This window comes from Tympanuchus pallidicinctus, unplaced genomic scaffold, assembly GCF_026119805.1.
Source record: "Tympanuchus pallidicinctus isolate F22 unplaced genomic scaffold, pur_lepc_1.0 scaffold1, whole genome shotgun sequence".
Lineage (NCBI taxonomy): Eukaryota > Metazoa > Chordata > Aves > Galliformes > Phasianidae > Tympanuchus > Tympanuchus pallidicinctus.
In genome coordinates, this window is record NW_026294618.1 from 74,614,595 (window position 1) to 74,642,241 (window position 27,647).

The following is a 27,647-nucleotide window of genomic DNA, read 5'->3' on the forward strand; positions in this document are numbered from 1 at the left end:
GGCCTCATCTGTTATATTTTAAAACCACGCAATTGACTTAAAAAAATAATAAGAAAAATAACGACAATCGATTAAATTAAAATTCATTTAATTAAACATACTTATATACACTATCATCTGCTGAATATAAGCTTGAATAGAGCTTCAGTTAGTAAGCAATGCTAGTAAACAATTTGTTGTAATTCCCAATAATATTTCAGTTTCACTTTTTAAAATTTTGAATAAAATATTAAAGATATTAATCCAACTTCAGGATTAAAATTCACTTCCTTTGTCTTCCATTCTTTGTGTTAGAACAATACACGGAATTAAAAGCTAACTCTTTTGTGATGACACTAACTAGCTTTTTTCTGATACAGAATAAATGGTACGGATAAGGTCTCTATAAACACAAAGTACGCAAATGCATTTATCAGTGTTACCTTAAATCTGAGAGCAGCAAAATACATCTGCAACAAATCCACTTAAGAAAAATATACATAAGTTACAACAAAATTAAGATGTCCCAGGCACAAAGAATTTCAAAGAAAAAAATCACTATGGGATTCAAGATCAAGCAACTCAAACAATGGTTCAGTTCACATAACCCAGATCTGGTATCAAGAAACCTATTATTTGTGCAGTAAAATATGGATATGGTATTGTTTTGTTCTTGTTTTTTCCTTTTAAAGAAGTTATTCTTTACTATGTTTGTAATGCAAACTTGATAACTATTTTGGAAAAATCCCTGCTGCTATGCTTTTACACTTGTTTGGGGACTCAAGAAGGAGTGTGCACAGCGAGGAACAAACCAACCAAACTGTCCACCTCCCCCTGCTCCCTCCTTCCCCCCCAAAAAAAAGCCTCAACAACCAAAAATCCCAGGAATCTGAGGAATAAGCAAGCTAAGCTTGCTCTGCGGAAGGCCTGCCTGCTGGGCAGAGTGCTGAGACCAAGTTTCCAGACTTAGCAAGGGGAGAATTACAGGATTCCATTCTGAAAGCAGTGAAGACTTAGTTTTATCATTTTGAAAACGCATTCTTCTGAGAGACTAACTTAAAGTTCAAAGATGTAGCTTGCTCTGAATTTGTAATAGACATATGGAATCTTGAGAATCTGAAGAAAATCAGCAGCTATAACAAAAAAAGTAGAGAACACAAATTACTCTTCTGAAATGCAACTTCATGGAAAAAAAAAAAAGTTATTAGAAAGACAAGTAATTAATTTTACTCACCAATATCTAACAAGAGGTTATTGGACAAGCTCTGTAGGTAGTAGTGTGTCTTCTGAAGTGATGTACACAGAGAGGCATTTCTACTTTAAACACACATTTTTTCCCATTTTAAAAAATCTTTTAAACTTTGTTGTGAATTTCAAAGTCAACTGGAATAAGAGGAAATGCTGGAATTGCAGGACAGAAACATAACTAGCAGTAGGCTGACAGTTGGTTACTTCTCGATTTCTAAACAGCATATTACATTCAGGATGTGGAAAGCATGGAAATGACATCCTTGTGTAATGAATTTGGCAACAAAGAGCTATATTAGCTCATGATTTACAGAAGACAACTATGAAACTACTTTGCTAAATATAGCAACTTCTACCTCAGCATGTAAAAATCAGCATTAGAAATACACTAGATTGTTCTGTTGCATCAACGTCTCTAGGTTGAAACTGAGAGGAAGAAAACAACTGAGGATAGGTAAGCTAAGCAACTCCTTCATAGTCAAGAGTGTAGACCTTAGTGAACAAACTACTTAAAAACACAGATGTGAATAGTTTAGTTAAAGACAGACAGTTGTTCATCACTGGAGATGAAGTATGTCGTCTTTGTTTCCAGTGTCAGAAATACGGCTACCTTTCAGCTGAAGAACAGCTGAATAACAAACTTCAGGTCAGATGGTTTAACAGCCAATCCCCAGTATACCAGAAACATATTAGGCACATGAACCCAAACTGCATTAAAGTGAAAGTTTCCTTTATGTTACGCTTTTTAATTTGCTTTAGTATCTTTGTTTAATTTTGGCATCCATCTTCTGTGTCAGAAAACTTCCACAGAGCTAGTTTCTACACTGCGTCTTCTCAAAGACACGTAAGAATTTCAAATGAAGACCAGGTCTTAACAGTATGAAGGTTGCTTATTTATGTACATGATCATTCTTCACCCCTTTCAGAGGTTTCTTCATCAGAAATTATGTCAACAAGAACTGATTTATTACCGTTCTCTAAAGCAGCAGGAACAGGTGACTCCAATCTGATATCATCTGGGTCATGACGTGTGTGATTGGCAGCCAAACTAGCCCACTGTGATACCCAACGTTTACTTCCAGGTGCAGTAGAACCTTCCTAAGGAAGAAAAACAGTAGAAGAAAATGACAACTGTTTGATAGAATTATGTTCTCATTCCAACTTTTCCTGGAATAGAAATGTCAGACACTATCTACCTGGAGGAAACTGAAAAAGGAGTTTACTTGAATATATTTTAGATTTACTGTTTCTAGAACAGCAATATAAATAACTCCACATACAGCTGCAAAATCAGTATAGAATAAAGAACATCTCTTCATGCTATGAAATTTTAAAAATCAGAATCTTTAGAAAATATATTAGAGCGTGTGCCTGATTCAAAACACAAGAGTGGGGAAGAAACACTGCAGGTAGGGCTGTGGGCAAGAATTAAGAATAAGCTTCAAGAAGATGCTCAGGATACATTTTACCAGTTTAAAAGATCTCTTGTCCAGATACATTGTATTTAGTTCATTATGGAAAGAATGCCTTAAGAACTGAAGAAATGAAAAACCCGTGAGAGAAAGAAGAGCAAGATAAATAATTCGTCCAGTCTAAATGACAAAAGAAGGAAAGATTGTTTTATACCATTGTATAGGCTAGCAGGGTAGTCAGTGCGCTCACTATCTGATTTTCTTTTTTTTTTTTCAGCTGACCTGAAAAGAAAATGGACTTGCTTTCCCAATAGGAAAGCCTTTTGACAAGTTTTTAAATGAATAAAAGTAAAAATAAAACTCAAAGCACCTTCCTGCTCTGTATTCTTACAGTATGATAAGCATTTATTTCCCAAAAACAGATTTCTAGATATAACACAAGATTATTGTTTCACCCTCCATAGCAGACTTTATCGTGCTCCTCCAAAGACAGCAGACAACTGTGGACAGATGTATACGTGCATCCATGGCAGAACGCTATAGAAGACTTGATACATTTTCTAGTTTAGATAGTCTGATCTATGGGACTCAAAAGCCAAATTGCTGCAAGTGAAAAAAGTCACTGGCTGCAGCACTAAGGGAGTTACATAACTATAGGCGAGTAAAATCAAAAATCGCAATTCGAGATCAACAGAAGAGATGGGAAAGACACGAAGATATGCAAACCTTGCTTCTAAAGAGAATGTGAAGCAACTCTTTCAGAGGTTACCTGAAGCTCTGCTTGGCACTAACATTAAAAATGTAGATTTCTGTTTAATTTATTGGGCACCCTGGGATTCTAACCTTTGATCAGGAATTAACAGTATTGATTTTATGAAATTTATTCAGCAAAAATTGAAAGCTGAAAAGGTGTCATCTAATGTACAAGAACCTCTTTTAAATTGAAAGTTACTTAGCTAATTAAGAAGATTTGAATTTATATTCCTGAATGTCTCTAAATCATATGGATGACTCCAATTAATGCAAACAAAAGCATTGTGAATCTATTTCAGATTGTTATGAATGTATTATGCCAGAGATGCATCAAATCACTTCTATAAACTACTACAGAAATGTCCACATTCTCAATTCATTTCTTAGAATCAAAATGTTACAGAATTCAAATCTAACAACACTGAAGTAATGCAATTCAGTGTTTCAGTTATTTATGGGCATTTCTGAACACGATGTAAGAAGAGTGCCAGAAAGAATAATTTAACAAAAAACATGCAAAAACAAGCAGCATTTAGGCACTGACAACAAAAAACATTCCTACTCCTGATACTTTTTTTTTTTTTTTGCTTTGTTTTTCTGTCCCTACCAAAGCAATTAATTACAGCTTAAATCAGATATGATGGTAGTTCTACTTATCTTTGCTACAGAAAACCCTAATTGTTTGTGTATCACAAGCAATTCCACTGATATGATTTCCAATAATCACTTTGTAATAAAGGATGAAGATTCTGCACATTAATGGTAATTACACTGTTAAAAAAATTCTTAAAAAGGAGTGGGTGCAAATGCGTTGTTTTTCAATTTTCTATATATACAAACATACACAACAAAGCTATGAAGTTCCTTTTACCAGTAGTTAAAAAAATGGATATTTTAATCCTTAATTAAAAGGTTCTTATTAAAAGCAAAACGTTGCTCAGTAATAGAATCCAATATATCCAGATGTGAAAGGTTCATATAGCATTGAAAATTCACATCCAGTTATCCAAATTTCTCCATATAATCCACGAATCTTACAGGCTTTCAACAAGCAGTCCTTTAAGTCTTCCCTTGCAGACCAAGAAGAATTTCCCAGCCTTTCAGAAAAGCCAGGCTGACATCAGAGGACCCAGCATTATAACTCTGTGTTGAATCTGCTTTCCCTTACTACATATTCAAACTAAATCTGAGTTATACATCCACAGGAAAAATACCCATGGATTTATGAAGATGTATTATTCAGCCTGAAGATTCAGAGCTTCCATCTGTGTATCTGAAAAAAGACACAGCACACGCATATGATGCCTAGAAGCCTCCCATTACTTGGCATTTCAGAGCATTATAAGTTCAAAAAAAATTTCAGTAAATAGAACCCAAATTAGTTTTTTTTAAGATACATATTCCAGTCACCGCAAGTTCTAAATATCTGACTATGCCATCTTTTCATACATTTAAGAGGCATCTTGAAAGTCTTTTAGTCCCTCTCCCCTCTTCTTTTTCTGAACCATACTCTTCTATGAGCACTGATTTTTTTTCCCCCCAAGTTTCTATACTTCACTTACAGACAATGTTTTCACATTTCTTCATGGAACAACATTGACACGCATCTCAAACAGTTCTTTTTTCCTTCTGTTGCATTAACTCTACTTACACAGCAAACTCCAGCAATCACATCCATGTGAGCTACCACGTATCTGAAGTAAAGGAATTTTATCAATCTGTTCTTGTAATGTACATCTCTATTCTCTTAACAATGCGAGAAAATCTCTTTGGCTCCTCTAGTTCTGAATTCTCCTTTCATAAACAAAAATGGTAACAAATCTCTTGCCAGTGTTCTGGAGATTTACTGCCACCTCCCATCATGGTGCCACGATTTCCCATTTCTGCTGCTAATGCATCGCCCGGTGCTTGCCTTTTCACAGCCAGAGGACACTGCTAACATAATCATCCTATGTTTAATCATAGCTTCTAATTTCAAACAAAAAGCCAATATCAAACTCCATAATCAAAGGTTTCTCTACAGAAGGATATGAAATTAGTGTAATTAATTGGAATAGACAAACAAAAGGACATAAAGCCTCTGAATAGACACGGCTGTTCTCCAGCTTTACGGAGCAATACAGCAAATATTTACATGAAGTTATTTTGCGTTTGCAATGTCATCACTACTGTTTATTTTCACTGGCAAAGACGTGAATTGAGTGTTCAAAACAAGGAACACCGTAGCCAAATAGCACTGATGACACTGCATACAGAAAAATAAAAAAGTACATCCTTAACAAGCACATCAAAAATAATGTTGATAAATCATGTCCACAACTTAAGAACAGTGGTTATAATACTGTAACTGCTCACTGAAAATTAAATGGAAGCTGGGTGAATATATTGTAGCACAAAAGACTGCAGTATTTTTATTCAATGTGCTCATATAATCAGAACATATTGCAACAGCAAAAATTATTCTCTTTGTTCTCTACCATTTAACTTTTGTTCTTAAATCTCACTTACCTGGGTTGGCAAGTGGCAGATCATAATATAGAAAATAAAAACATGTGAATATTTTAGATAAATGGATTCAGTGTTTTTGCTGACTAATCTGTAATCGTTGAAAATGCAAGTGCATGTAGGCTCAATGCAATTGTGTTAAGACATTCACTCTGCATCTAGTCTCCTGACATACACCACTTTAAAATATCAAAGCCTGTCACATCACAAGTGAGACCTTCTTCATAAGAGAAGAGAATTTGACACTCTTTGAAGCAAGCGATTTATAACCTGCCCTGTAAAGTAAACATATCTAAGTTCAGAACAATCTCTCAACCCCTAAATGCTTTTATAAAACATTATTAATTTCCCAAGACATCATTTCCAACTTCCAAAATTGAAATCTCTTTTTCTATGTCCGATTTCATTTTCCGATTTCATCTGCTTCTTCTAAATATCTATAGGTACAACCATGATGGGCAGACAAAACAAGCCTGGAACAGTGAGCTACCCCAATGTCACCTGACTGTTTAGTCAAGACATTCAATAAGGTTTATTCATTTATAATCTGCAGCTCCTAACAGTAAGTTATGTTCTGCAGCTTGCAGTAACACAGTACGTTTTCCAAAAAGAACAAGCAGAAAAGCTCATCTATGATGAGAATATGGTGCTCACAGACTTTGCAAATCAAACACATTTGCCTCTCCTTTTCCCAAAAATAATAAAATTTGTTTTGGTAAAAGACTTTACATATTGCAGTCTTTTCTCCAGCTGAACCAACAGTTAAGCTCCTGATGTTTCCCTGTTATCACACTACAAAAGGCACCTCCACTTTTCTGAATTAACTTCTCTTTTTCTTCCATATATGCACTGACATACTCTATTGTTTCTCTGGTAAGCTTTTCTCCAATTGTCATTTGTCCCCATCTCTTATTACACTAATTTGTGCTACATCTACATGGTTTGGTCTACTTTACATACAAAACAATTTTCATTTCTTCCCCTATGATGTCTCATAATAATCCTGCAAATTAAGACAACACAAAGCCAACTCCTCCTCCAGTACATAAAGAAGACTTATTTATTCAGGAAAAAAAAGTGACCATTTTTGTAATTTCAAGCTAATTCAAAGCAAGTTTTTATATGTCATTGCCACAACAGTTCTTAAACTCATCCTATGATTGCAGAAGTCCTCTCAAATCAATCCCTGCAAGGTGTAAAGTATGACACGTGGAAAGAACAATCATGGTCATAAAATTAATCGTATGTTCTACTGCTGTTTACAAAAACAAAACAAAAAAACCAACAACCAAAAACTCCCCAAAACTACAACAGAAATAGAAACAAATCAGTACTTTTAATTCTCTTGAAAACTCAGTAGACTTAAAGGACCAGGAAGACGTGAAAAAGATAGTAAGGTTTAATTTACAAATTAACTCAAAGAAGCACGGTGAAAGGCGAAGTTTGTCAAATTCTTCTATATAACACAGCCATCCTGGTATGATTATAATTTCCTTGAAGCAGTAACCTTAGAAAAACTACTCAAATGAACTAATCTAGACAGACACATATTCAGCGCCCCAGGATTGTGCAGTACCTCAAAGACAAAAACTACGAAGTACACTTTTTCTATGGAAAGCACAAGATACCAAAACCAGTGTATTTACACGGCAGGGAGATACTCATACTAAAAGTTCTTGATATATTCCAGAAGGTTTCCTTATTTTTAAGGTTTTCTTATTTACATTTACAGCCAGTGGAATAAATGTGGTGCGTTTCACTATCAGATCAATTCTGTTCCAGTTTGAGCCTGTTCTAACACATTCCAGGTTACAGTTTATCGTTCACCAATACATCAGAATGTGTCCCAGGATTTCATATAACATGATTAACATGTAGCTCATGTGTATATTCTGAGTCATATAAAAGGAGAGACGCTTTCCTTTACCTCATCTTTCATCAACTGATTAAATTACGCTGCCTCTAAGGCAAATAATGTACGTGACTTCTCAGGAGTCGCATCTCACTTGAGAACTGAAACTTTGAATGCAAAAACCTCCAGCTTTGTAACAAAATAAAACTGAAACATATTTTTCTATTCACCCATCATTTTTTTCCTAGCTGGCTTTCTCTCCCTCACTGAATGCATATAACATATTTCTGAATTTTAATATACCTTCCCAATTTAACTTGGGAAATTGGGACATAGAAATTTCAATAATACAGTAAAGAACGAAGAAAAATAAACTTATAGATCTGAGCCAATATTTTCTAGGAAAAGCTTTGTTTGCTGTTTAATACTTATTGGTCAAGTATTAGTGCTCTGTCTTATTGGAAGAAAAAAGAAGACCATCAAAAATTAAATTCTACCTCTGTGTCAAGAAATCCAGTTGTACTCTGTGGTCTTTTTTCTTCCAGCACTACTGTAGTAGAATTTATAGCCCAATCTTTTACTAAATCTTTCTGGTTCTCGTTGATAACAGGCCTATTATAATCCTGGCTGTCATCCACTCCAAATACCTGAAAATGAAACAAACCATTACACACATTAACTCAATACCATCCTGATATTATGTTTGATGTTAATGGATGGATGGTGGCATGCTGGATAGTGAGTTCATGTATTTTTGTTGTATTATGCTTATCTGACATCCTGGTGAAATCTGCAGATTGAACAGAAGAAATATTTACCTCATTGTAAAAAAAGAAAGAGCAGAAGTGTGTGTCAACACTGAAAATTTAGGGAACTGCTAGCTGGAATGGTCACGAATGACAAATGACACTGATGAAAGAAACAAATGGTGAAGCCAAAATTATTGCAGAATCCATTTCCCAGTCAATGAAAAATCAATAACCAAAAGCTACCACATTTTTAGAATTTTGTCATGAGCCAGACAAAACAAATCTAAACAGTTACATTTGCCACCAACACTCTCATTACATTACTGAATATAAGCAAAAATCTCAGTTTTTATTTTCTTAGGAATTTAGTAGACATCAGAAGTTAACCAGATCTCACAAACCATGCAGAATAATCTCGTTCAATATGTGCCTTGCCATGGTTCTGCTATACTGTTTCCTACTGATGCTTACAGCAATTCCACCATTACAGAGAAATAATTTCCCCACAACATTTAAAACCATTGCTCATAGAGAAAAATACAAAAAACTTTAGGTATGTTTTAACTTTCACCAAGGCAATTTCATGAGATGGAGTTAAGCAGGACAGGCAGTATACCGCCTGTCAAATTTCATGTGAGTCAAAGATATTAAGCAATATTCACTGCTTTCAGAATTTACGTAAACTTCAAAGACACTTTACAGAATATTTTGCATCTTGAAAATCTACCATTTAAAAAATTTACATTAAAGCTAGCTGCCAGAAAGGATCTGCAACATCAAAAATTGTTTCATCTTGAAGACGAAGGAAAAGGAAGAAAATGGAAATTATTCTCTTGTAAAAAATGGCTTGTTCAAAGCAGAAAGAGCTACGGGGAATTAGGGTTTTTTTTTTTTTTTTTTTTTATAATTCAGTTTTGGACAGTATACGTAAAAAAGATTCACCACTAGATGGCCACAAACCATAATGTTAGTTAATGTTTGAAAAGCGTCTTCTGCTAATGCTCCCTAGATTTGCAATACATATAATCATGTCTAGATACTCTTTTATATGACTTGCTTAGGAGAATTTTATAATTTATTTCCTTAGAAAAAGTGTAACAGAACAGAGGATTCCCCTTCAGTGATCTACTTTTGTCTTGTAACGAGGCAATTCTTAAAGGTTGAATTATTTGGTGCCTCTTTTCTTTGAACATATCATTATTCCACAGTCACATTCTCCTTGTTTACTATACTTCTACTGCCCAGAGTTTTACACAGTTTTTTAAATAAAAGCAAATTTTTTCAGATATCTGAAGGAAAATATGAACTCACACTTCCACAGCTAGAGGAATGAGGACTACACAATTAAATTGCAATCTGTACATTTCTTACTACTAGCTGGTGGCATACTCACTATGTCAAATTTCTTTATTTGTACCACACTTCTTTACTTGTACTCACTAAAGCCTTCTTTATTTCAGCATTATCTCTTCTAGTTCTGGTGCTTTATTTAAGTAAATTTTGTTATTCTCCTTCCATTACTGAAATTGCTTCAAAAGCAAATTTGTTTTTTTCTTTCTGTGTAAGGCAATACTTGCTACAGTAAGATCCAAGAAACAGATCTACTTCTGAATATTACTTTGAACGTTCCCTCTGCAAACACATTAGGGATACCAAAGGCCCAAAGAGCAAATATTTAGCAACATTGCTATTACTTATCTATTTATTATTGATCTATTTACTATTATTATGTAGAAAGCAATGGAAAGCATATTCTTCAATAAATTAATAATTTTCACATACATTTAACTTCTAGTGCCACCTGCATGCACAAGCAGCTGCACCAAAGTTGCACTGCTATGCCACCTCAAAGCTCTTCTTGGGAAGAGTGATCCAGCCCAAAGACTAAATTTCAAAACTGTGATATAAAATATCCCTTTAAATCCAGAAGTCATTGATTGATACTTAAGACTTTAGATTTGACAGCTATGCAGAAAGCAAGATAATTCTTGCTTAATGTTTGACATAACTTGGAACATCTCAGGCACATCAGAGAATGAGTACTTCAGGATTAACCAATCCACTTCTACTGTCTACCAAATAATGAGAATATGCCCTCAAAAGAAACAGCTATGGGATAACCTGAATGCTTGTTCAAGAAACTGTCTTGCTGTCATCGTCAGGAAGACAAGGGATAACTCGCATAATTTGAAAGAAGAAGATTCAGATGGCATATCAAGGAAAAGCTTTTTCAGCCCAAGAACACTAAGCAAGGTTGCCCAGTCTTGCTGGAGCACAAACTCAGTGTGATAAATACAGAGGCAACATGCAAATTAACTGACGGCAAAGTAATTGGTCCTTGTTGTAGATGTTAATAAATGCTTCAAATTTATCTCAGCAACAGTTTTCCAATATCATCACTTAAGATGAACTTTAGCTACATAAAGTAATCATTAAAAAAAACCAACCAAACAAAAAAACCCACCCCTTAATCCAATTAAAAAAAGAAGTAACAAAACTTGTTTAACACAAAATAAGTAAGACAGTTCTTCTGGGAAGCACTGGTGCATTTCTGGGGACAGCCTGAGTTACAGGACCAACTCTGAACACCTGCTTTGCCCTATTCTACGAGGGCCAATATTAGAGAAAAGAAGAGCAATCTCCTCTGGCAGACTGTGTGCGTTTTGCTGTGAAAGCAGTTCATGACTCAGAGCACACCTGCTTCTCACAATAGCTGAAGCAGAGCTTTAACACAAGCTAGCTTTATTGGTCAGTTGTTGGTCATCTTCACTCTGTCCCTCAGTAGATGAGCTCATGTTGTACACAATAGATACTACATTATAGGTGAGAATAATGAGCTTAGACTTAATGAACAAGTGACTGTTCTTTAAAACTTCTTTACTGTTAGGTGAGCATCTAGAAGTTAAAATAAACAGGGAAGTTGGAGGAAATGCTCTTCTGTATCAAAAGGCAGACAATGCAGTTGCTAAATAAACAAGAACTTTACATTTTCCCAAAGTGCTTTACCTACATTTCTAAGTACTTGAGGAAGAATCTCCTTTTTCCCATTTTTATATGATACCTTTCCAGTTGTGTCCCACTGACGTTTCAGAATTTCTAGTGTTAGGACATTATACTTGCTTTTTAATCTCAAGATACTAATTTTCAGTTAATGGAGACTGTAGTATGTTTGACTGTCAGAGCAGCCAAACAGAAGCAAATTTCAAAAACTGAGTTGTGAACTGATGCAGTCAAGGAAAAAAGAGTGAGAGAAGAGACGTTAATTGAAAAATGCAAGCTGGATTAAGACACTGTTTGGTTAGGCTATGAGAGAACAAAAAAGTCTGAATAAGCCAACACTCTGAGTATGCTTGACTGATAAGAAGAGAAGGTTTCAAAAAGAAGGGAAAGAGGCACAGAATCCACACGGCAGATAAACTTGGCAATGCTGAGCTCTGAGTGTTCAGACTGAGCTCCTCATATTCTTCCAAAGAGGTCAGTCTGGACATTCACCATGTGCAGTAAGTTGGTTGTTAGAAATCAAAATTTCTGATAATTGGAAAAAAGGACAAATGAGAAAACATTTTTTTTCTCCCTTGAAATTTGATGAGCCAGAGTAACATGCTTATTTTCACCGTTAGCTACTGTGTGAACTGCATTTAACCAAGTTGCCTCTGAGATGCCTGATTAATAGTTTATGTTTGCTCCTGGCAGTTAGCTGAGCTATTGCAGCCAGACTGTGTCCTGTGCAGGGACATTCCTCATGAATTCCTGGTGATTTTCACAGAAGCTGCTTAAGGCATTTTAACTATATATTGAAGACTTAGAACACAAAACACACTGGTACTAAAAAAAAAGCTACATATGCAAATAAAGAAGAGCAGTGTGCTAAGCTTAATAACTTCCTCTTACCAATAGCCAGTTACCTATTTACATATTTTGTACTTGTTTTAATGAAATTCATTTTCTTCAGAATTTCAAATTCAAAAGGAAATGCTAAGTTTAGGGACTGTAAGACTCCTCATCCTCCCCCACTGTAGAAAGGAAGGAAGTTCCAAATATTCTGCATTCCTGCTAAAATTTACATGCTCAGATGATTTGATGGGCTTCAACTGTTCTACTGTTGGTTTCCTTTTAATTTTTTTATTTTTTATTTTTTTTGAAGTTGTATTCATGAAATAAAGTCATTCTACAACCAAGACACTGAGTAGGGCCAAACAGCATTCTTTCTGGAAAAAAATCACTGAAGCAGTGATAAAAGCAATTAAATTCACAGAATGTGAAAAGGTAGATATCAGAAAGCCATTTTCTGAAAATAGATACATCTGTCTTGGTTCCTTAGCAATCCTTAAAGCATTCAGATTTACTTTTTTCTCCTGACTTCCTGTTCTTTGATTCTTTTCACATAGTTTGTCATATTGCAAAAAAATACATATCCTTATGCGGATATTGCATATTGCAATGCAAAATATTCCCCCCTTCCCTGCTCTGCTTACCCCGTAAATGCATGTTTTTGGAACTACATAGTTTTAATATGGATCAGAAAATATCTTTTTTAATGTATCTTTAGGATCCCACAAGTATATATGTTCAGTTATATACAGATCCGTGTTTTGAACCAATCCCCACTGTGTATTGCATGCTACTTAAAAATGATGAAAAACATCCAAATTAGTCTATAATTCTCAAAGAGATGGATTGATGTATGTTGGAAATGTAGCCATGTAATGAAACACCTACTTATGATTTGGTCAATTGGCATTACTCTGAAACTTGCAGTCCACAATTCATCATTTACCAGTTACTTCATGCCTAACACAACGGAGGTATTGCAGGTACTTTCACAGCATATGCAAGATTATCTATGTAGCTTTAAAGTCTACAACAGACAAGACAAGATCCAGCAAGCAAGCTTTCTGCACACTTAAAGGACACAACAAGAAAAAACACCTATGGAAAATTATGCAGTCAAAAATTAAGCTGTTCAAAATATATTTTTTGAGAAGTTACTACAGACGACGATACCTCAGGCTATTTGTCTATGACTGCCCTCCAAAGTCGCCTTGCATGTTAAATAATCTGATATTAAGCAGTTTCATTACTGCTTGCAACGCAAAAGCAATAAAGACTCTCTCATTAAGAAGTCCTAGCTCAGCAAGGAGAAATACAGAGCAGTCCTTGAAGAATGCAGCTTTAACCAGTAACATAACAGAGTATGAGCAGACAAACCCCAAGAGCAAAATGAATAAGGAAATTCAATTTATTGTAATGCCCACTTACACGTATAGTGGGGGAAAAAAAAGAAACAACCAAAACATAAGTTTTATCATAAACAGAAAGATGAAAGATGTAGAAAATGAAAATGGAAAACCTGGGGTCACTATCAACATCAGCTCTGTGTCATCTCCTAAACTATCACAACAGCTATTCCAGATTTATACAGAAGAAAAAGGATCTAATGATTGAGTCAGCAGAACAGTATTTGATGTATATTCTACCTGTGGTTTATAATCAACTATATAAAATAACTGAAGTAATCAATGAGAACAAAAGAAAATTTTATCCAAGGCCAATGTCTCCATATGCACAATTTGCTAAAGAATTCCAGATACCCTGTTTAGCACAGCTGTTGAGATTCAAAACAGACGTATAACCTTTATTCTGTTCATTCTCCTCCCAGGCATACTCTGCTATAGTTAAATCCTAGAAAACCCAAACCTACACAAATAAAAAAATACTCTTCTTATACTCTAAAAACCCTTTAAGAGCCTGCACACAACTCATTGAGCCGCTTCTCATTTACGGCAGTCCTGCATGAAAATCCTTAATATTCCAAATATATCCATTCTCACTTATTAAAATTTAATACTGATATTTTGATTTATTAAGAACATGAAACTCACTGCCCTGATAATTCCATTAACAAATAGGAAGACAAACTGCAGAAGCTTCATTCTTAATTCCTTCATCCACTGACTTACCTTTTGTATGGTTCACGAACATTTCTTATCTGACACGTTCCATTTTTTTAATTGTAAAACATACATAGTTTACAATTCAGAGCAAAATAAGAGTTGCTACCAAAGTAGTGCCACCTGTTCTATTATGTTGGCCCTCTAGGCAGACGTTGGTCATATGGCAGTAGAAGTTGAACCTTCCCATCAATATTCCATTACATGCTGTTGCTGTGCGACAGGTGGCAAGAGGGGCAGTCTGAAAGAATGACATCTGACATGGAAGTATGTATGAAGCAAAGGTGTGGGATGAAATTCCTCCATGCTGAAAATAGTGCACCCACTGACATTCATCGACAATGGATGTGAGCACAGCGAGGCAGTGGTGGTGCATTTCAGCAGTGGTGACAACAGATCACTTGCACTGGTGCCTATTCTTACAAGCACAGCATGCAGACTCTTGTTCATCACTGGTGAAAATGCACAGCTAATGGAGGTGATTATGTTGAAAACTAGTGTTCTGTAGCTGAGAGTTTGTTCTATCAAACAGTGTTACTGTGCTCTTTGTATCAGTATATTCTAAAATAGAAAAAACTGAAATCTTATGACTGTTTCTGTGTTTCCTCTTAATAACATAGCTTAACCCGTATAAAATTCAACATTGCTCTATTTTTTTAAACTTACTCTTCAAGGTTTTTGTTTTGAGAGAACTGACACACTATTTCTAATCATTCAAAGCTGGCCACACATCAGTGATGCTTATTCACACTGAGAAAGCTCAAATGACAGCACAGAAGAAATAATTATAGCATTCCTGGAAGATTAGCTAATTGCATCAGTTCCTACAATGGCTGATATAAAAATGGAAATTAATTGATATATACGAGTTAAATAGGCATATACAGTTTATACAGAGATATTATATTTACATATAAATGTTTAAATCTGAAATCTAGTTACTCATCACCTTAAGCTCTGTTTTGTTTTTTTTTTTGTGTCCTAAAATCAAATCTCTTGAAAAAAGAAGTTGTTAATATGCAAAAACTTTAACAAATTTCTCTTTTCCCACACATTTCAGGCTTTGAACACATTTATACATTTTGCTTTCATTGCAGTGACCTTGCCTGGCAGATCTTAAATCTTGCCTAATCTTCATTTTCACAAATTTCTATGGTGTTGCAAGTCGTAAAAGGTCCATGCCTCAATATATTTATTTTCTTGAGCCATTTATTCTAGACAAGCTGCAGTCTATTCACTCCAAGACAGTCATCATTGCAAATAAATGATTCTACCCATCTCTTTGGGAAAAGTATTTCAGTAAAAAGTTTTTCTTTGTTAGGTAGAAAGCTTACTTATGTTATTATTAATGTTATTACTATTATGCTACGTAGAAAGATTACTTTTTTTTATCTTTCTCACATTCTCTTTTTATATGCCAAGTTTTAAAGTGTTTAAGAAAAAAGAAAAACAGATTGTCAATCTACCAGGCTGCTCAGAAAAGACTGAAGCCTCAACTCAGAAAGAGAGGTTCAGCTGGAACTATTGATTAAATGCATACCAACTATTCACTTAAATAGTCAAGAGAGCAGCACAGCAGTCAACAAACTAGCATAAGTCCTTGTTTTATTCCACACTTATCCACCTTTTATTAGGAAAGTATAAGAATCCTCAGCATTTGCAATTTAAAAATGGAAGGGAAGCAAAGCTGAGCGAAACTGTAGATAAATTTTGATCTCCCTTTGATTTTGATTTTCTGCAGTGGCTGTTTTTCTGCACTGCATAAAAATAGCATCGTGCTACTTTTATACTACCAAGCACAGAATTGTTCAGGAAGGCCTACATCCAATATCCAGTATCTGTGAACGGAGCCTTAAATAAAAGTGAAAAGATAAAGGACACCTCAAGGAACGTCTCTGCTTTCCTTCATTCTAAATCTTTAATGTCTAATGATGTAGCTTTCTAGGTTAGCACTAAGAAGTATTTATGATATCCAAAAGCTTTTTATACAATACTACAAGTATAAACTAATGCTTCATTATCATCCTTAATGTTTATCTTCACCTCCTGTCCCTGAATCTGTAACTGCAGATATTTCAAAAAAAAGAAACCTGACCACATATATCACAAAGAGATACTAAAGACCAAAAATTATTTGAAATCTCATTAAACATCAGATAGTATTTACAATATTGTCTTGTACTTAAATTATCAATTTCCAAGTTTTTTTTTCCTTTTTCCTATACTTTTCAAATAAATCCTGTTGTATAACTTCACTGACTAGAAGCTGGAGTTACAAATTTTTGTTTTGCAATAGCAATTGAAGTTTTGTAACAGAAAGTAAGTGAATGTGTCTCTATTCAGTGAATTAATCTAATCTTTTTAAACTTTAGCCAAAACTAAAAGCAGTAATGCATTTGTTCAGCCCTGAAAAAAAAAATTATAGAAACACAGAAACAATTCTTAATAACTCCATAATAAGTAATGAATTTTCTGTTAAACAAGCCAAAACTGGATGCCAGCATCCCATTACATTGGGCTATTTAGGAAGACATGACAGTAAAAGGAAAAAAAAAATCTGCTCGTGAGTCAGTTAAGACTAATGATTAAATGTGGATTCTCCTATTCATATCTTCCATTTGAATTCAAATAAAGTTACTTCTATTTTTATGTTTATTTTTCCCTATAAGCAAAAGTTATTTCTTCACCACAAGGCTCCTAAGCCTATCTGCCAAAAACTGCAGAGACAACAGATTTTAAGAACAATTGAGTATTTCCACATGAGACAATTGTAATCAAATACTTCTTAAAAATACCAGCTCATTTAATATTGTTCTTTAGTATTTTGGCAATATTTAACATTTTGAAAACATACTAAAACTAGCAAACTAAAAGAACAACAGTATCACATAGGAATAATTTTTAGTCAAATGCCTGCTTCTGCTTTTAAGATATTCTGTATGCAAACATTATACAATAGCTGGTAAACTTACAATACTGCAGTAGCTTTAAGTAAGTAGAATTGAACAGGTAGACTGCTGCCCACACAACATGCACCACTTTAGCATCCCTACACACTTCAGGTTTCTCACCTTGTCAATCATTTTACGGGCTTCCATTTCTTCAGAATTGGGATTTTCCAACTCAATAGTGTAAGTACCTTTGTCACTCTGATCATCCTCATTGTCCTTCTCAGTAGCAGCAGAAATATGTTGGCTTTTCAACTTTTTGTCCATCTCCTGGTTCTGACTAGGCCTATGGCCAAGGCTTCCTGAACTCCTTAACAACGCAGCTTGAAAGACAGGTAAAGCAGCAGAGGGATCTTCTGATCTTTGTTTTAAAAGTTTTGCATGAACACTGTGTGCTGCTCTATGATGTGATGAACTACCTTGCACACACGAAGGGGCAGCTTTCTCTCCTGATGTAGGTTTTGCTCTTTCAGCTCGCACGTGAGGTGTTGGAGATGGGGATTCTGAGCACAGAGCTCCTACATTCTGAGAAAAAGAGTAAGAACGCCTCTTTCGAGGATGGTCCTCATCAAAAAACTCAATCATAAAAGCAGTCTGATTCACACCAGCTTGCTCTTGCTGCTTTTCTGTGGAATGAACTTTCTGGTGCGACTTTTTCAACTCTGCATGGTGGTGCCTCAAGTGTTCTTCAAGTGCTGCTCGCTTACTGTAATGCCTGTGGGCACCGGCATTTTCTGAATCACTTTGTGTACCATCATCATGCTTATTCCCTACAACCAAAGCAAAACAAGATATAGTAGTATGAAACTATACAAACAAACAAACAAACAAACCCTCAACATATACAAAAGAAACTGGTAAACAAAGGAAGAACTGCAAATTGACTTTCTGTGTAGAATCAAACACTTCTCTGCAGCTGCAAATCTTATACAGCTGCTGCTTATACATAGGCTGAACAATAATATCAGTACATTCAAATTATCCTTTTCATCAGTATTTTAATCTGCAAATACTTATCAATGATTTACAAAAGGTAGCATTTTACTAGCTGTAAAGCAGTAAGGAAACAGCGTGTTTCCCAATTGAATTAACTCTATTACACAGCCAATTGAATTATTGAAACATTCTTGGTAGAGTTAAAAGGAAAAAGAAAAACCTAAGGTAATCATTCTGGTAGGTGAGAATATCTGTCAAATCACAATTTATGTGGTTAGACTGTCTTTTCCTTAGACAATTACAATAACAGTTTATCATGAGAAAAATCTACAGAAAATTTGAATTAATTCTTTATTACTCTTTCCAAGAAGAGCAGTGAATTATTCTATCATTCATTCCTCACACCATCTGACATATGTATGCAAAATGGCTGTTATTAATTATTCATTCCTCAAACTACTTTGTGATCTGTGAGTAACACATTTCATAAATCGGATATACACACATATTTAAATCTATTTAGCAATAATGCCTGAAAAATGTATGGAAGACTGTACTCATACACATTACGTCACATTTGACTTTCAGCAACTTCATTTCATGTACAATGAAGTAGCCTACACCTTAAGTTTTACTGCAATTCCTGTAAAGAAACAGTTTTGTTATCTTTAAATTCTTTTGGATTGAGACTTACTCATGTATACATAGAATGTACAAGTGATTATTTTTCCCCCCTCTTAAAAGAATAGCTTTAGAAGGTTTTCCCACATGCATCATAAGAACACTCAGCTACTGTCCTTTTAAATGATAACTGTACGTGGGGAAACCTTATGTAGCAGGTTAACAGCACTGAATACACAACTGAAGTCTTTACTGCATTTCTTTGGCAAGAGACCTCTTATTTGTACAGTGACTAAGAAAATGGACAATACATCAGTATAGTAACAATACATATCAACATCACAGTGAAAGTCTTATAGCAATTCTTGCAGTGTGAATTCAGTACAAGGTACTGTAGGAAAAAGTTGAGGAGAAAAATGAGAAAGAATTTTCCACTTCTTTTTAAAATCAAACTTTCAAAGCTAGATACATTTTGTAGCCTTTTGATCAAAGCAGAAGTAAAGAGTAAGAATATGAACAGATCCCCAAAGATTCCAAAATTCAGATATGTGTTAGGGCCAAATGCAACCTGTAACTTACACTTTCCTAAGCAAAAAAATAAATAAAAAATAAAAATAAAAATCAAACATCCAGGAGATTCTGCTGCCAGGAAAAGGCTAAGGCCTCATAAACAAAATTGTTCCAACAATGTCATGACGATCAATGAATGCTCTGTGGTACCCTCTAGAAGAACTTTCATGCCATTATTTTAATGGTATCGCACTCATGCAATTCTGTTTTGAAAATGTTATTTTTTAGTGTATTTTGGAAGAGTTGGCCTTAATATACAGCCTTTAGATCAATAAGAGAAAACTCACTGTACAAAATCCCAGCTACTTTAAGAGTTAAAAACGATAGTACTACAGAATTAATAAAGTTTGAGTAGCAGAGTTAACCTTCTGAAAGTAAAAACAGAAAATGACAGAGAATAACTTGAAAAATTTCCTCAGAACTTTTATTCTAAAAGTTTGAATTTCAGTGGAACCCCTTTGACTGGAAATGAAAAACTGTTTCTACTCTATTCTGCTAAGTTGGATCTGAAAGAAAGTATGCTTTTCACTTAATGTTTAATTTAACTTTATTTGAAATGTCATTGTCTGAAGTAAATGAACGTGAAGCCAACTGGAACTTCATCTAAAAGCAGCATTCCTATAAAAATTCTGAAAGCATAGTAAAAAAAAGGAAATTCTTGGTTAATTTCAGGCTCCAGACTCAAGCCTGACTTCATCAAACGTGATTAATATCATCAGAATAAGTGTATGATATATTTTTTGTCACCAAGTGATTTTTTCAGAGTACTCAGAGTACTTGAATAATTTGTACTTCAGAGCTTTGTTTCTATCAAGCAATCCAGCTTTTTAATGCAATTCACAGGAGAAAGTGAGATGCATGAACTTCAACTAAAGGCTTGGGTTTTTTCTTGTTCTCTTCAAAATCATGATTTAAATATCTGATGATTGCTTTTGTACCATACTTAGCTGTATAAGAATATCCCCAACCAGTATACTTACTATAAGACGATTTATGATTTGGTTTACTATCAGCTTTTTAATACTCAGTGGTGCAGTAAGATTCCCCAAGCACAAATTCTTGTGTTCCTTCAGAGTATCTGTAATTTCCATTGAACTCTGCAAGGGCTCAGGGATGCACTGACTGGATGCTTGTGAAGAATTGCTATCCTCAGAAATAAGCAAAGCTGGAATTATTCACGTTACCTTTCAGTCTCTTCAAGTAGACTGGAACGTCACTCTTAATACTTTTGGAATCCTCCTCTGGTGGCTCCCAGATCATTCTAGGAGGATTGTTCTGCGCTAGCCAATCTGCTACCTTGCTCTCTGCGGCCATCATCACAGTCTGAAGCCCAGGCAGGTCCTGACCACTGGAGGAAGAAGGCTTCTTTGACTTGTGGCGCTGCTCAGACGTGAATTTTGTCACGTGATCTTTGATTGTTACTTTCCCTGGTGTGTTGTCATCAAACTCAATGGTAAAGGAAGCATGTCCTGCGCTTGCTGCATGGGAACTTTGGGTGTCTTTTGTTGGAATTTCATGAATAGCGCTCTCTGCTACCTGTGAAGTTTGCTGGAATTCTTTTGTAGGAATTTCAAAATAACTTGGCTCCCTACAGAAAGGATAAAGTTCTTCACTTGCAGCTGCAGATTGCTCCTCAGCTTGCTTGGCATCTGTGCTGCATCCTATTAAGAAAAATAAAAGATAGATTTCACAATACTTGGGAACTACAGGTTCTTCAAGAATTTTCTGAATATCTGTAAAGGCCACTTGAGTAGCCTTTGGACTAAACAGTAAGACTGCGGAGAAGATTGAGCAACACAGCTCTGGAAAAATAATTCCAGAATTACATATGAAAAGCATTACTGAAAATACAGCACAAGCTTTGGCTGTAAGGAGTGTAAAGCAGTTTAAAGCAGCAGAAAGCTCACTTCAAATTTGACAAAGGAGGTCTGCATTCCAAAAATGTTTGGACGATGTAAAAGTCACACGAGTTATTACTAACAGGGGAAACAGGCAAAAAACATGATAGAAATTGTTGAGATTATAGCTACTGCAATTTCGATCTATTTAAAGAAACATCAGATCAAGGTCTCCCTAAAACAAGTGCTAGTGATCTGGCTTTATCTCATTTCGTGCAGAGCTAGAATAATTTTGATAAAAATCTTTGGAAAAACAATTCACACACTAACACAAGATCAACATTAAGACTGACTTGAAAATTTTAACCCTAATAAGCCTTGAATAACATTTTGGAATTCAAGCATCTTTTATGTTTCTACAAAAGGTAAAATCCAAGAATCAAGCTAAACTCTATCATCATCTGCTCTTATTTTATTTGTTTCCAGTTTGTAGAACAGGAAAAGCAACAATAGCTGGAAGCATGCAGAATGTTATGAAACCATGCTCTAACGGGGTCAAGAAAGCAGAATATGGAAAAAGCATGGGGAAGTTCCACTGTATAGCATGAAAGAAGGTTAAAGCTTCTTGTAGTTGCTAAAAAAATCCACAAACGTATTTTTAAGAAAACAAATCTTCTGGTTGCAGTTCATTAAGCAGTAAGCCAGCCAAAGTATCAGGTGTAAAGATGTGCAACAAGCAACAGACGCTTGAGATGTTAGCAGTAATGGCTAGTTAGATCCCAGCAAAGAACACTGAATAGCTCCTACGTGATTTATCATGAATCAAGAAGTTTAAGAAATCACTTTGGGTTGCCAAGAAGATAAATGAGAATGCAACTAATAGATTTCTGGAGGTAAAAACAGTCACAGTATATTAGCTGGCATAATAAACATTTATGTATGAAATTATTATGCAATAAGGTAGAACTGGAAACATGCATATTACAAATGGGAGTTTAAGGAGTCAAATATGCAGGACAGCTTAATACAATACATCTGTGTTCTTCACCAACATGCTTCTCATGAAGGTTTAGGAAAATATTAAAAACTAAGAAATACAGGATAGTAGTTTGATAGAGAGAAATAGAATGAATAAGGAATAATATAATAGCTGGAAAAAAATAAATAAAAACGGGGGGAATGTTGTTAAGGGATAACAAATAGTAAATTCTATTCATTCTTTATACATTGCCATGCTTGGATACCAACAGGAAAAAGTACCTCTGGTGAAGGTACACGATTAATTCATTTTGTCTAAAAGTAGCCACTGCAAACACAAAAGATATTTTTTATATCATGCTGTTGCAAGCCGAGAACACCCTTTGCTATCTCATTTTACTGATGCATGTTCTTTCCAAACAGGTCCCTACACTGCCAGTTCTTAATCCACCCTGGGTTACCTCATCTCTGGAGGGTAGTTTTTAGGCCCTACAACAGCACCTCACTACTCCACATCCTGGGAAATGGCAGCCCTTCCCCTTCTCCCCCCACACGGAAGCATGAAGCAGACAAAGCAATATGAAGTCTACAAGGAGGCAGACTCTAAAAACTGTCTGGTTAGCCAACAGTAGTGCTCAGTCACCTGCACGGCAAAGAAGCGCTTCCTGATGTTTAGAGGAAACTTCTTGTGTTTCAGCTTACCTCCCCTCTTTCTTGCCCAGGGTACTGAGCAATACTGAAAAGAGCCTAGCTCTGTGCTCACTGCACCTTCACATTAGATATTTCTACATATTGATAACATCTCCCTAAGTCTTCTCTTCTCCAGGCTGAACAGTCTCAGCTCTCAGCCTCTCCGCACAGGAGAGGTGCTCCAATCTCTTGATCATCTTATTTGATTAGCCCTTCATTGGACCTGCTCCAGGAGCTCCACATTTCTCTTGCACTGGGAGACCCCAGAAGTGGACACAGTACTGCAGGTGTGGGCTCATCTGTGCTGAGAAGAGGGGAAGAATCATCTCTCTTTACTTGCTGCTGCTATGTTTTTTATTGTAGCCAAGAACACCATCGATCTTTTTTTACCAGCAAAGGCATGTTGCTAGCTCACATTCAACTTACTGTCTACCAGGATCCCCAGGTCCTTTTCTACCAAGCTGCCATCCAGCTGGGTGGTTTGCAGCATGTACCAGTGCCTGCCTCTGTTCCTCCCCAGGTGCGGGATTTTGCACTTCTCACTGAATTTCATGAGATTCTTGTTTACAAAGATACTACACTGGACAACATATTTCTCTCTAACCAAAGAATTAAGAAACTGGATTACAAACATAAAGCAATTTCCAAATTAGAAAGGATCTTAGAATTTATCTTATGAAAAATATTCCAAGTACAAGCTAATATTCATCACTTAAAAGCACTGTTTTCTGACCAAAGTACTTACATTTTATAGAGTTAAGCATTGTTTATTCTAATCAATAATACTATTGGAAGCAAGGATGAAACAAAAAATAACAGAAATCCTAAGCTAAATCATCCTTCAGAATTTTTCACTGAAAATATGATTGCAAGTACCTACAGATTTATATTACAAAAGCACAGCCATTTTATAGTGAACTCATAAGTCATCAGCCAAGCTGAAAGAAATTACATATAAAACCAAATATAGATATAGAAGATAGTCTCAACTATATAATTAAGATAGCAAATAATTAAGATAGTAATCTTCACAGCTCTATAACCGTAATTGACTTCTGTTTCCTAAAGCCCATTTAAAATTCATGACTTCTATAATTTCTTATGTTTCTAGTAAAGGCATCATTGTTGTAAATTCTACAACTACTACTGAGATCAGCAGAAGTGTATTTTTCACTTTTCCAAGAACTAAGAATACAACAAATGGAGAGATTAATAATTACCTACCCAGGAACTTGGCGCTAGCATGTAACCCTAACAGATGCAGCATAAATAAGATAGTCGTACTGTAGGTAACTTTGCAGCAATTGATTGTAAGCGGGGCTAGCAGGGTCATAGATAATTAAATAAGATTAACAAGTGTGTGAGAAAAAGAAGAAAAAAAAAAGGCTTTAACTTCTTGAGATTTTCCAGGCTTTCCTGATGTTTGCAAATAACTTCCATTAGTGAGCTTCCGTTGAGGTAGGAAGACAGTAACGGCGACATAAGCCTATTAACTTGAGACTGTAGAGACTAATTGTCTGTAGTTGGCTTGGCAGAAACAAATCTCCCATTTGAATCTCCTCATTAAACCTTGCCCCATCTGTTATAATTCATGCCTTCTTTTCTATTCAAGAAATAATCATGTAAAAAATCATTAAAGCATGAAGCAGATTATTCATAGGATTAATTTGTTAAAATGGTATCAGGCTTCACAGATTTGAGATAGTGAAAAAAGTTTCAAAATTCACATAAGTGAATTCATCTTCAGTGAATTCTCGTAGGCAGTTTATAATATGAAGTGTGAACCAAACTTGTGCTTTAAGCCCATAAAGAAAATGAATAAACATATCCATTTTGAAAAGTTTTTAGTAAATTAAAATTTGATGTTTAGTTCAAAAAAAAAAAAAAATCTAAACATGAAGGTCTGTGAAGTTTCTTACTTTCCTTCATTACAGTGTTTCTTTACATCAATTTCTAATGATTACGTTCACCTATGTTGTAAGACTTCTGTGCATGAAGAAAATATAAACTAGCTTGCTGGAAATTAACTTGATGGAAGTTGCATGGAATTTATGTGGAACGTAAGTAGACCAAAGAGGCCTGAAAAGCTTAACTCTACAATTGTGTCAAAATGTTCAGAGTACTTTTTATACACTCCTGTAGTGATTCAACTATTGTCTGGGGACTGAGAAGGTAAATACCAGCAATCCCCTTGCAAAATCTCTTGATAAATGTATTAAAAATGTGAAACATTTAATGCTATAATGTCTATGAAAAAATAACTTTAAAAAAGGAAAAAGTAAAAATAGCTACTAAGTAGAACCTGGAGTCTTGTGTCATAGCTTGTTAACAGTACTGCACCAAAACCACAGACTTCAGGATACTATTTTTCTAATAAGCCCATATTTAAGAGGGGTAAATAACATGCATGATTTTGTATTAAAATGTTGGTAGATAAATGCAAGTACAAGAAGCCTCGTGATTTAATCATAGTTTTTTTTTATATTAGTTTGCTAAATACATGGTCAAAGAAACAAAATCATAAATACTATAGACTTTGCCACCCCCATTTTGGTAGACAGAGAGCACAGGTTTCATAGCCAGTATATCAATGGCAAGACTTCAAGGCAAGGACTTGATTCTTATTCTTATTAACTGCTGTCAAACACGCTGCCCCTCTTTTTTTTTTTTTTTTTTTCCATCTAACAGTCTTAGTATTTCATTATTATTATTATTGCCAGTGGAAAAAGAAAAAAATTGTATTCCCTAAGAATGCTTGGGAGTGTTTGAAGAACACCTTCCTACCCAAGATTTCTACTACACCTCTCAGAGTCAGCGTACTTAAAAAGCCTCTGTCACTGGAGTACACAATAACACCTTGCACAATCCATGGTAGAGAAAACCTTTTTACAAGCATACACACAAACAGAAAGTTTGCAGTACTGCATTATGATGCACGTGTTCCACATGCAACAAAGTTGTTTCAAGAAAACCATCACCACAACAAATTATTTCACCTAGTTTCGTCTCTATCAGTCCTAATCTTAAGCTTACTTACAGACAGCTTACTATCTGCATCTTGAGAACTGTAGACTAATAAGAAACAGTTTACTAAAAGCTATGGTGAAAAAAACAATAGAGAAATTGATTTTACTAAAGTGATGTTAATTTTGTTTGATTTCATCATGTTTAGAGTTCATTTCAATTCCTCTTTTTTAGAAAAAAGTTATTCTATTTATAAGCCTGATGATAGATTTAGGGGTCTAATTATAGACATTGAGATCTGTGTTTTGGCAACACGTGCTGCAAGCAGACAGCCAGACTATCAAAAAAAAAAAAAAAAATCGGTACTATGGGGAAATAAAACTTTATCAGCTTAACTTCAGACTGTGCAAATGTTTACTGCATGAAATACAGGACGCAATCCCTGCTAATGCAGATTACTACATTACAGGACAGAAAGCACAAACCACCTTATATAGCCAAGACTCAAACACAAAAACAAAATAGCACATTTTCAGAAGCGATTTCCTTAAGACATCCCACTGCAATCTCTAATTTTCAGCATGAGAAATGACAGATTAACTAAACTGATAAATAAAAGACATTACTTCAGGTAATATTTTCTAAATTTACTGACAAAAATTGTACTGAATACTAGAGAACTGACACACGTCTGAAACACTTCTCTGGAAATTCCTAGGTTCTTGCAGAATAATTTTTAAGGTAAATTTTATTAAGCTTTCATCTGTGCAAACTATCTGTCAAACCTCCAAAAATAACATTATTTAGATGTCTAGTTCACAATACATGAAACTCTACTGAGCAGCAAAAGCTCCCAAAAGAATTAGAAAAGAAAGAGAAAAGAGATTTACCTGAAGCTGCCGTCTCATGCATTTTTTCTTCACCTTTGCTATCTGGTTTACAACCACCTTTTTCATCAGCTTCATCCTCACCCCACCAGGCTGGCTGTCCATATAAAGGTGTACCACGAGGCATGGTAGAAAGATCTATAACAATAGTGCAAAACTGAGGAAATTGCTTTTGTGTTTAGTTGAGTTGCTTAGGTTCAAGCAACAAGAAAAGAGCGATTTATTGGGATCATTTCTCCTGGAAGCTGAAGTGAATTGGTTGCACGCATTTGCCCAAATACAAAACCAATTTAGAGACTGGATAAGTGATCTGAGTTCTAAATATAAAGGCTTACTAATGACCTGATCAAAACTTTTGGCACAAACACTTCTGCAAAGGCAGCTGACACCTCTTATTGTTGCCCTGATATATCTGCAAACACTATTTTCTGCATTGAGCTTGAAGTTGTCAGTACAGCAGTACATTCCTAAAAGCTGTTCACTGCTATTCCTATGAGAAGACTGTCACTTTTATCCACATTGACCTTTTGCTGAAATCTGAACTCAGTGCATGAAAAACTGACCAAAATTTCCCAGTGTTGCCAAGGTTCCAAATTGCTGACAGACGTAAGAGTGCTGAAAGTTATCAAGTGTAAAAGACTAGTGAGCAAAATTATTTTTAAAACAAACCGTAGTTAAACTGCTGTCCAATAAAGGAAGAACATTATACAGGATGCATACACAAGATTAAACACATTTAAATCCAGAGGTCAAATTTAAAAGAAAA

General features: G+C 35.1%; 1 protein-coding gene across 7 annotated transcripts in view; it reads right to left on the minus strand.

Moving 5' to 3' along the window:
* The window catches only part of CEP170 (centrosomal protein 170), an 87,305-nt gene that overhangs the window by 25,386 nt on the left and 34,272 nt on the right, over positions 1-27,647 (minus strand). For 6 of the 7 annotated variants that reach the window (XM_052695655.1, XM_052695649.1, XM_052695640.1 and 3 more), the window contains 5 exons: positions 26,885-27,019; positions 20,709-21,185; positions 17,521-18,167; positions 8,247-8,396; positions 2,199-2,325 (listed from right to left, as the gene is read on the minus strand). In XM_052695655.1, the coding sequence (XP_052551615.1) occupies positions 2,199-2,325; positions 8,247-8,396; positions 17,521-18,167; positions 20,709-21,185; positions 26,885-27,019 (1,536 nt within the window). The remainder of the gene's footprint in view (positions 1-2,198; positions 2,326-8,246; positions 8,397-17,520; positions 18,168-20,708; positions 21,186-26,884; positions 27,020-27,647) is intronic. The other variant, XM_052695664.1, reaches the window with a different exon arrangement.